The 12163-nt window shown below is 40.2% G+C and overlaps 1 protein-coding gene across 1 annotated transcript; it reads right to left on the reverse strand.

The window, feature by feature from the left end:
- Positions 1-1121: 1121 nt before the first annotated feature.
- LOC137003742 (polymeric immunoglobulin receptor-like) lies at positions 1122-12154 on the reverse strand. The gene is made up of 8 exons (XM_067364030.1): positions 12121-12154; positions 11593-11928; positions 11200-11496; positions 11052-11084; positions 10944-10977; positions 9264-9300; positions 9008-9106; positions 1122-1246 (listed from the first exon to the last, which is right to left on the reverse strand). Exons 1-6 carry the CDS (start codon positions 12152-12154, stop codon positions 9273-9275), a joined length of 762 nt encoding a protein of 253 aa, XP_067220131.1. The 3' UTR covers positions 1122-1246; positions 9008-9106; positions 9264-9272.
- Positions 12155-12163: the final 9 nt, after the last annotated feature.

A 12163-nucleotide genomic window follows, 5' to 3' on the forward strand; every position in this document is an offset into this window, starting at 1 on the left:
GCTTTAGGCTGAGACGCATTAAACATTAGTATAAAACCCCAATACACACTGCAAAACCCAATTCATCACTTCAATTCATAAGATACCAGTTATCAGTGCCAATATCACTCCAATTCAACACATGTGTACTATAAGACAATGAATATGAATGTCACACGTGCACTGCTGCGGTCTCTGTCAGGCATCAATAAACACACATTTACCCTCCCCATCCCACATAAACAAACCCACCCCAAAAACACAGGAAAATTATTACATACAACAATAAAACCACACTTCCCTCGTCCGGTGGCCGTCGAGACCCCCCCGTCACTCCTGAAGCAATGTCCGTTCGTCCGTCGAATTAATGTAGATCCATTCAGCGTCACTAGCACAAACCGGCATCCCGGTGTGCAGATACACAGTCTCTGATCACAAACAGCTCACAATGCATTCATCCAAGTTTGCCCTCGGTCACATAGCGTTCATCCTGCGCAGGATTCAAAACGAAAATCAGGCCTGTTCTCTCAATTCCATCTGCTCCTTAAATCAAGTCTGTCCATTTTCTCTGCTCCAGGTGATTCATATCAATCAATCAGCATACCGCTCATCCTCACCAAACACTTTGTCACACTATCCCCCCCCCCCCCCCCCCCCCAAGAAAGAGAAGCTTGTCCTCAAGCCCCCTACAGTACATAGTCCTGTGTCCAACCAGGCAGCCTCCGCATCCGTGTTGGCCTAAATTCTCTAATTCTCTGAGGCTGGGGCATACCTCCAGCCCCTTTCAAGACACTCCCAGAACCGCCAAAAGTCACTGATGCAGGAACGTCTGCAGCAACTGAAACTAGTCCGTCATCCACCGAAATTGTTGGTCCTGAAGAACTCTCGGATACAATCTCTGAGCCCGGAACACCAGCCACTGCTGGCATCATATCTGCTGAGGTTGTTAAACCAGAAGGGGGGACTGTGACTACAACTGGGGCATATTCCATGTCGGCAGCAGTTATTGTCTCTGGAGCCAGCAAAGGAACAGATTCAATCTCTGCCAATGGTAATAAAGCACCATGTGTTTCAGACACTCGAGGAACAAGTCCATTTACAGGGGCTATATCCAAAGCCCCTGGAACAGTCATGGTGGCCATTGTTAATGAGGGAGCAAAAATCTCACCCAAGGTGAGTTCTTGCACAGGCGACTGATGAGCAACTCCTGAAGTCATTATCAGTGGAGGGGGTCTCTCCGGTCCATCGCCTTGAAGAACAGGTACACCTGTCAAAGAGGAAGAAACATGAGGCTTGAGTCTATTAAAATAAATAATCATTTCCACTCCCTTTTCCTGATCCAAGAGCTTATACAATACTTCTGAAACCCTCTCCATGACCACATATGGACCTTTATACCGTCTTTGTAATTTAGGACACACACCCCTTTTTCTAGCTTTATCTCTGACCCAAACTTTCTCCCCCACATGATAACACTGATGGTTTACCTTGAAATCAAAATTTTTTTTTGCGTTTCAGATGCTTTCATTTGATGCCCTCTAACTGCCCCCACCACAGTTGAAACGCTCTCTGCCAATCTTGAAACATACTCACTAGGGGTCTGAAACCTTTCTTGAGCACCCACATCAAACATCACATCAACAGGAAGAACTATTTCCCGCCCAAACAATATTCGATAGGGAGTAAACCCTGTACTAGACTGCACGCTACTTCTGTATGCCATCATAACATACGGTAAGAGGGTGTCCCAATTCTGTTGATTTTCATCTACAAAGAGAGACAACATAGAGATAAGTGTTTGATTAAAACGCTCGATTAGTTCATCGGACTGAGGTCGATATGGTGAAGTTCTTGTCTTATGCATATTAAGCAATCTACAAACTTATTTAAAAAGGCATGACTCAAAATTTCTTCCTTGATCTGTATGGATACTCCGCGCTGCCCCATATCTACATACCCACTCTTCTACCAAACATTTGGCTACTGTTTGAGCTTCTTGATTCGGTAATGGAAACGCCTCCATCCATTTAGAAAAGTAATCCCCCATTACCAAAATGTACTTGTTTCTATGACTCGTTTCTGGTAGGGGACCTACAATATCCAATGCTATTCGTTCATAGGGGTAAGAAGCAACAGAACTCACCAAGGGGGCACAAGGGGCCTGTCCAACTGATTTACGTGAAGCACAATCAACACACTCTTTACACCATCTTTCAGTGTCCTTATACCATCCCGGCCAATAAAAGCGATCTCTCACTTTCCCTTGCAACTTCTGTACCCCCAAATGACCACCAGTGGGAACATTATGCAACATCCCCAAGATTATTGGCACCATTGACTTGGGAAGGACCGCCTGTACTCTACCTGACCCACTCTTTCCTTCTGGGGGAACCTGCACTAACCGCCCATCCTGTACTTTAAGCTGATCCCACACCGTAGCATATTTCTTGAGGGAAGGGTAATTTTGTATGTTTTCTAACCGCCCTTCAGGACACCCTTTCACCTGCAACAACAATTTCAATTCCAAATCCTCTTGTTGAGCTTGTTTCAATTCTTCCTCCCCTCCCAATGGGATATCCACAACCCCTTCCTCCCCTACCGGATTTCTTTGATCACTACCACACGCACAAACCATTTTAACCCCTACATCACCAACTGGCCCATCTACTCCTAACTCCCTAATGGGGCTACTCAATCCCTCACCTACAGCCAACACGGGAATTCGTGAAAGGGCATCTGCATTGCCATGTTGCCGCCCTGGCCGATGCACAATTTTATACTGAAAGTTAGCCAATTGTTCCACCCACCTTGCCAACTGTCCCTCTAATCCTTGAAAATTATGAAGCCATCTTAACGAGTTATGATCTGTCCTTAAAACAAATTCCCTTCCCAAGAGGTAATGCTTAAAATAGTTCACAAAAGTAACCATGCTGAGCAATTCCTTCTTAGTAGTGGCATATCTGCGCTCAGCCTTGGAAAGGGCACGGCTTGCATAAGCCACCACCCTCTCCAATCCCTCTACCTCTTGTGAAAGAACTGCGCCAATCCCAAAATCACTAGCATCAGTGTCCAAAATAAAAACTTTTTTTGGGTCAGGATATGCTAATATAGGGGCTGAAATAAGATGGGTTTTTAACTCCACAAAAGCCCTTTGACACGCTTCATCCCATTTAAACCTTTTTCCTTTTTCTGTCAACTGATGTAAAGGCCGGGCTATTTCTGCAAACACCCGCACAAACCTGCGGTAGTAAGAAGCCAACCCCAAAAAGCTCCTCACTTCTGTTTGATTAATAGGCACAGGCCAAGCCCTCACAGCTTCTACCTTCCCTGGGTCGGCCTTAACTCCCTCAGCTGAGATGACATGTCCTAGATACTGAACTTCTGTGGAGAATAAATTACACTTTGATGGCTTAACTTTCAAGTTAGCTGTCTTCAATTTACTCAAAACCTCCCCTAACCTACTCAAATGCTCCCCAAAAGTACGGCCAAAGACAATAATATCGTCAAGATAGACCAAACATGTGGTCCACTGCAGATCAGCCAGGACTAAGTCCATTAGCCTTTGAAAGGTACTTGGACCATTAGTAAGGCCAAAAGCTACAACGTTAAATTCAAATAGCCCTTGTCTGGTAACAAATGCAGTCTTGGCTTTATCCTCAGGTGCCACCTCTACCTGCCAATATCCACTTGCTAAATCAAGGGTACTAAACCATTTTATCCAAGACTATCCAAGGAGTCATCAATTCGCGGGAGGGGGTATGCGTCCCTGCGAGTGACATCGTTCAATTTCCGATAATCAACGCAAAAACGCAAACCCCCATCCCTTTTCCGTACCGGAACTATAGACGCTGCCCACGGGCTACAAGAAGGTTGAATAATACCTCGATCTTGCATATGTTTAAGGTTATCAGCCACTTCTTGTTGCAGGTGAAGCGGAACCCTTCGGGGAGCCATCTTAATGGGCCATGCATCCCCCGTATCAATCTCATGGAGGGTCAAGTGAGTCCTTCCCAAGTCAGCATCACTCAAGCTAAACACACTCAAATTCTGACTAAAGAGTTATCTAATAGCCTGAAGCTGCCCCGGTTCAAATCCCCTATTCTTTAGACCTAATTCCCCAATCAAATCTTCTAACAACCACGGCTTATCCCTACACTTCCCCAACTCTTCACCACCCACTTCTACATCTGTAACCAGGGTTCCCAACGCCATACCTTGTTTCAGTATGAGTGGATCATATGCTACATTAATAACTCTCACTGGCAGCCTCCCATTATCTACCCTACACACAATTCTAGCAACCAATGCATCTCCCATAGTTAAAGTGCCTGGCTCCAACATTCCCTCTACACTTGGCGGCCCTCCTTCTACTACCCCTGTAATGATTACCTCACTCCTAGGGGGGAGGGTAACATCCCCTGAGACAGTCACTGATAGCATCTTACTTACATCATGGACAAAAAATAATGGTAATTTCTTCCCCATAATGCTACACTGCCTACTCCCCAGATCAATAACCGCTTTAAATTTTTGTAAAAAATCATTACCCAACATTACCAACAAATTTCTTGTGTCATAATATTGGCAACTAAAAGATCTACAATCAAGACAAGATTATCAAATTGGCATGTTGCCTGCCACCTCCCTAAAATTTCCATCTGACTCCCATCCGCCACTGCTACTCGACCCTCATACTCTAATAACTCCGCCCCACCCCCCGTGGCCTCCTGCCAAAAATTCTTAGATACAATGGAAACCTGCGCACCTGTATCAACAAGAAGGTTACAGTCAACTCCCCCCACCTTTACTTTTAAATACACCCCCATCCCACTCCCCTCACTGGGCACTGCGGATCTAAGGCCTGACATTGGGAGGGGGGCTGGCATTTGGCCTTCTGAACCAGCCCCCTCTAGTTTCCCTGTACATATGGACAATCTCTCCTCAGGTGTCTATTACAGCCACACTCCCAACACACCCTTTCGGCCGTTTTATCCACATTTGCCCCTGCCCTACTCAAGTTCTTCCCCTCCATTGCCCTACTGTCCACTCCTCTCTGTGCCACCTGCATATTTTGTACAGTAACCTGTAGAGCTTTAACTTCCTGCCTTAAACCCTCTACAACCTCTAATAAGGCATGAAATTGGGGATCAGGGGAAGAACCAGCTGTCAAACCCCGGACTCTGGCATCTACAGGGGAAGAGTTTTGTTCTAATTCTCTTATGAGCTCAAGTTCAACAGCTACATTAATAGCTTCCTCTAAAGTCTTTAATTTCGCTGTTCGAAGTTGAACACGCAAGTCAGTACGACCAATGTTTGTTATAAACTGATCTTTTGCTAAAAGATCTTGCGTAGCAAAATCTACATAAGGGTAGGCTTTACCAACCAAACGCCTCAAAGCATTGCCAAATTCTCTGGCTGTTTCACTAGGGAAACGCTTACGTGATGTAAAGTTTACACAATTCCATTCATCATATCACAAGGTTGTAAACATTTGGTCATAGCTGCTTTTAAACTTTGATAGTTAGCTTTATCATTTGGGGTCAATCCACTATATATATCTCTTGCCTTGCCTGATAACAATAAGGACATAAACTTCAGTTTGAATGTTTCATCCCAACCATTCACTTCAGCTGCCATCTCAAACTGTTCAGACCAGTCAGCCCATTCCCGGCCTGCCCCTGTAAAAGTTTCTGGCATAAAAACAGGGCGCTGAAACTGGCCAGTTTGAGAAGGCATTGTCATTTGAAATGTGTTACTAGATATGGGTGTTGGTTCATCAGACTCCATGATTCAAGATAAGAAGAAAGTGTAATAATTATTTTGGGCTCTTTCTCCCTTTTTAACACTGGGTCACGTGGTCAGTATCAATCTAGACCACTCTGCTGCCACCACCTTTATTTAACCCGGTTAGGTCCGGGATAATCAGGAGTCTGAACAACCACAACACCAATATTAACAATAAAGTACCCTTTTTTATTAACACATTAATTGCTTAAAACTTTGGCTTTAGGCTGAGACGCAATAAACAGCAGTATAAAACCCCAATACACACTGCAAAACCCAATTCATCACTTCAATTCATAAGATACCAGTTATCAGTGCCAATATCACTCCAATTCAACACATGTGTTCTATAAGACAATGAATATGAATGTCACACGTGCACTGCTGCGGTCTCTGTCAGGCATCAATAAACACACATTTACCCTCCCCATCCCACATAAACAAACCCACCCCAAAAACACAGGAAAATTATTACATACAACAATAAAACCACACTTCCCTCGTCCGGTGATCACAAACAGCTCACAATGCATTCATCCAAGTTTGCCCTCGGTCACATAGCGTTCATCCTGCGCAGGATTCAAAACGAAAATCAGGCCTGTTCTCTCAATTCCATCTGCTCCTTAAATCAAGTCTGTCCATTTTCTCTGCTCCAGGTGATTCATATCAATCAATTAGCATACCGCTCATCCTCACCAAACACTTTGTCACAGTATTATAGTAACTACATGTATACTATAGGTTTAGGATTGGGGTTTGGTTTAGGGTTAGTTGCATGTAATTATGCATAATTTATTTTTATAAATTCATTTATTACTATACATGTAACATATATAACAATGACACTGTAAAATAAAGTGTTAATATGAAATGTTTTATATTTGTTTTTCAAAATCATAAGTGGAGATACATGAACATCACGCTTCAGATGGGGACAAGGCCAAAATAACAAACAAAAGATCAATCTTCCTAGAAGGGGTTTAAAAATAACTTACATAGAAAAGATATGATAACCAAAATAAGATATATTTTCCTTACAACCCCTTAAGCCCCGTTCACACCGCCAGCAACAAAGCGACAGGATCCCATTCATTTCAATGGAGCGCTGGCGACTTCCGGCGACAGTGACCGTTGGCGACGGAATGTAGGCGTGTCAAGCGACGAGAGACAAGCGACAAAAGTTCAGATATTTCAACTTTATGCAAATCAGGAGCGAATTTTGCGAGCGACAGCCAATAGGAATGAAGCTCTCTGACTCTGGAGCTCACGTCACCGTCTCGAGTGCAGGCAAGACAGACAGGAATAGTTCCGGAGAGATTTCACTGTTTTATATGATTTAACTGTACATACATACATGGATATAATTACATGATGCGTGGAAAAGAAACGGTCGGCAGTCTTGTGAGTTTGATTCATACATTTTGTGTTGTTATTATATGATGCTGTGAGCAATTTAGCACTGCTGCAGTTCATATTACAGTTTCCCCTGCATTGTGTTTATTATAGGGACAAGAAAATTGATTATTTGTCAAATTCGAATGACATTTTAGTATTTTTGACAGTATGAGTGAGTTTAATTTGTTGATCGTTAATCTAGTTAATTATAATGCACCGAGCTCTGCAGTCACAACACTCTACAACAGCAGAATATTACTTTTAATTATTTTAAACCTAATTCCTTGTCAAATTAGAATGATTTAGTTTTATATATCATTTGTGATTGCATTTTCTATAGCTATGATCAGACGTGCAGTCTACCAATGATATTAGAGCGACAGCACTAGGAACGCCCACAAGCGACTTCACAGTAGGAGACTAGCGACATGCAGCGAAAAAGTCGCTGGCGGTGTGAACGGGGCTTTAGTGTTCACACCAAACGCGAATAGAGCGTCTGGCGCGAATGATTTCAATGTTAAGTCAATGTACAGACGCGTTTACGCGCCGCGCGGAAGAAGCGAATTCGCCTCATTCGCGCGTCTAGTTCGCGCGAATTGAGCGTTTCGCGCGAATGGTGCTTTTTGTGCATTTACGCGTTGACGCCCAAGTTGAAAAATTTGAACTTTGGCGTAAATTCGCGCCGCGTTAACCAAGGAGCCTGCTTGCTGCTGTGGCAGCAGGCCCGCCCGGAGTCACTCATTCAAAATGGAGGAACGACTGATATTATCAGTGAGCAGTCACCCAGAGATTTATGACACAAGTTCATACTTCAGACAGGAATAAAAAGGAGCTCGCTTGGAAGAGTGTCGGCGAGGAGATCGGGCTACCTGGTAAGTTGTAAATACACATTTCACTTTTGAGTCACGTATCGACCCGCGGCCTTCCCGCGACGCTGACCCCTACGCCGCTGTTCTGCTCTCCAGAGTAAATACAAAGCAGTGGCTCTCTCGATGAACGCACGATCAACATCAGCCATCTTGCAAAGACAACCGCCTAGCACTTGCCCCTCCCACAAGAAGCGGATTTCACCTCGGACGCTTGTTTTTTACGCGCGTCTATTTCGCTCTAGACGCGCGAATGCATTCAAAATGTTCAAGCGGCAAACTAGACGCGGTAGACGCGAATTTGACGCTCTATTCGCGTTTGGTGTGAACTGTTCAAGCAGGAGAAAACCGATATAGGCTACTCACAATCAAAACTGGCATAATTTCCATGAAAAAGATATATACAGCAGGTTTCAATTTGAAAACACTTAATGTGTAATTCACTTCCACTACACACTTTAACAATTAGCTAACAGCTCGTTATGCTGCTTTATATTGCAAACTGGTGTTTCTTATTATATTATTTTAATTATAAACATAGGCCTACTGTTTTGTACTGAAAACAAAATAATCAGTGCTTTTGTGTTTTTATAATGTGAGTTTGTTGTGCTACTATTTAATTATTGCAGTAAGTGATTTTGCCCCTAAATGACACTTGAAAACAAGCTGAACTGTGGTTGATCATTTTATATGTCAATCTTACTGTCACTTCCTGTCTGTGTGGGTGGTTCCTGACTAGAATAAACTGCAACGAGGACTTCCTACTTCAAAACAAAAGTCTTCTAACTGTGAGAACAGAAATTTAATGAAATTTAATGTGATACTAAAATACATGCAATTCCCTGTAAATTTAATAGTGGAATATTAAATTGCAGCAAATATCTGTAAAACAACATGCATTTCAGTGTATAATGACAAAACAGGAAAAATCTAACTGCTAATACAAATGCTAGAAAATACAAATCTGAGGAGTTTCACTGAACCTGTTATTTATCTAGACACAAAAGTCTTTCAGGTCAATGTGGAGAACAGCCTGTGATCTCTAATTCTGTGACAGACAGAAACACTCCATCATGTGGCATCTGAAAGAGAGAATAGATAGAAAGATATGAAAACAGCTCGAAGATGCACATATGAGTGCTGAACAAGACACATATGTGGATTTAGGACACATAAATTTTTTTTTTTATTTTTTTTATTTTTTTTTTTAAGTAACCGTAAAACTGTGATAATACTAACATTTTCTTCTCAGTGCCGGTGTCTGTTCTCACAGTTGCTGTCAGAAATGGAAAACAATTTTTAAAAAATGGGAATAAAGCTTATTTTTATTAATTATTTGAAGCACTTATATTACCTGGTTTTGGAAACCTAAAGAAAAGACAACACCACATGCAAAAATAGACTAAATGTTTAGAAAGACAACTCTAAATTCAACTCTATTATACAGATAAATAAACTGGTTAAACTTTATTTCAATAGTCCACTTTAGACATACTAACTATGAGAAACTTTGCAACTGCATGTCAACTAAAACTTCTCATGTACTGAGAAGGAGGTATGAAAACACTGTAATAACTAGGTACACTCCACATATATTTTAGCTAGCTAATCCATTGCAATTTACCCATAACTATCAGTGTAACCTTAACCAGTTACCACAACAGCCGTCTGTTTTGTTACTTCATTTTTCAATAGTATCTTATCAATGACAAAAGTATTCTTATCGGTGTTTGTTTTCTTCCTTAATTAATCTGACTTTTGAACGAATTGGCTGAATGAACGATTTAAGTAGCTCACTCATTAAAACGTCGAATCGCTGCCACCTACTGGCGGTTTCAATATTTAACAATTTCTTTCTTTTTAGAGTCACTCCGTTATAGAATTTGATGAATGTTAATAGATAAATTCCATAAAGTTATGATAGATAGATAGATAGATAGATAGATAGATAGATAGATAGATAGATAGATAGATAGATAGATAGATAGATAGATAGATAGATAGATAGATAGATAAGAAATAAATTATCCAATAATGCTACAAATAAAACAGATTTTAAAAAAAAAAAAAAAAAAAAAAACACTCAATGTTGAAACCAAATCTACATCCTTGAGTCAAGGCCAATCAGCAGTTTCAAAATAAGCATAGGCCTATGTACAAGTTGAGGTTAAAATATTAGTAAAATAAACAATGCATGATATATAGAAGGCCTACACCGTATGTACCAATACTATAATTGAAACTTTCACCAACACATTATCTTAAATGGAAGAGGAAAAAACATGTTGAATGGCTGTTGATTTCTGTAGTTATACATTTGCTCCCTTTTTTCTATTTTTACAGAAAAAATCTGTAAAATATTAATCAACATTTTATGTAAATTTACACATTTTTCTGTAAAAATACAGAACATTTCTTTTAAAAAAACAGAAATTTAATGTAATACTAAAATACATGCAATTCCCTGTAAATTTAATAGTGGAATTTTAAATTGCAGCAAATATCTGTAAAACAACATGCATTTCAGTGTATAATGACAAAACAGGAAAAATCTGTAAAAAAATAAAAATAAAAAAATAAAGACCATTACCTGTAAATTTACATTTATTTTTAACAGTGTAGATTGTAAGGTTAGGGTTATGATTAGGATTAGAGGGGAGTTGAATAAGTTTACATGTAGTTGCAAAGTTACTTATAGTCAGTAGAATGTCTGTTTGAGGAAAAATCAAGTGTTATCAGATATTAAGCAGACAGTAAACAAATACTCATATGATTATTGCTAGTTGACATATAGTTGCAACATTTAGTTGTTAGAATGTCTAAACTTGACTATTAAAATAAAGTGTTTCCAGTAAATTTACAAGCATCTAATCAAGCCTAAAATATACATTTTGATTAATGTTTTACTTGTCTACTAACCTGTTTCTCTCAAAAGCTTCATTGGTCACAACTGCTGTTAAAGAAGAAAAGATTAAAATTATTTATTAAGTGTTTGTCATAATAATAACCAATAAGAGTCGGTATTACCTGGTTTTGGTTCAGTAACAGGAACATGTGGATCTTCAAGAGAGACATCAATAATATAACTTTAATAATATAATAAATTTGCAAACTTATTTTAGCCTTTTTCCAGAGCAGGAAACACATGTAGATTTGATCAGTGAATGAGTTTTACCAGTGACAGTGAGTTGAACAGAAGCCTGTTGATCTCCAGCAGAGCAGAAGAACCATCCAGAATCACTGAGTCTCAGTCCAGTCATCAACACAGTGAAGGATCTTCTCCCATCATCACTGATCTGGACTGATGAATTGTGGGATGTGTCAGTCCTCCCCACTGTGTAACAACTCTGATCTTTATATCTGCACCACTGTTTGAGTTCATTCTGATATCCAGAAGTGTAGAAACACTGGACACTGACATTACCACCTTCATGTCCAGATACACTGCTGCTCACCACAGACACATCAGGAGCTGAACACACAGAGAGTCATTTGAAATTGTGATTTAACAGGAATTCTGAGAATTGTTCATTTGAAATTTAAAGTTAATGTGAAACTCATCTCATACCTGATTGAACTATGAGATGAAGCTGCTCTGTTTCATCCACTTCAAATATTCCTTCAATATCCACAGCACACCAGTAAGATCCAGTGTCTTTATCCTGCAGGTCTCTCATAGTCACAGTAAAGAAACTCTGATCTGGATGATCAGTTACTGACACTTTTCCTTTGGTTTCATTAGCATATGCCAGAATGTTGCAGTAATTGTATGCTCCATAGGCATCAAAGCACCAGTATTTCTTGTGTTCTGTGTATTTCCTGTCATAATAACATTGAATAATGACCGATCCTCCAGTCTGAACTATTAACACTTTGCTGGCTGATCCTGTTGCGCATTCAGAACCTGAGTGAAGAAAAGATCAACAATCATGATAAACACAATATAGAGTCATTGTAACTTGTTTTACTTTTTGTCAAAACTTATGAATTGATGATGTTGAAATAGGGTTTGCATGCTTGTAATATTTATGATTATATTTTTAAAAACACATTCCTGAAGAATATGAATAAATTAAAAAATAGAAAGAACACTTGCCTTTAAGCCAAAGAAAAATCAAGATGAACTGCATGACGGTGAG

Source organism: Chanodichthys erythropterus, chromosome 16, assembly GCF_024489055.1.
Source record: "Chanodichthys erythropterus isolate Z2021 chromosome 16, ASM2448905v1, whole genome shotgun sequence".
NCBI lineage: Eukaryota > Metazoa > Chordata > Actinopteri > Cypriniformes > Xenocyprididae > Chanodichthys > Chanodichthys erythropterus.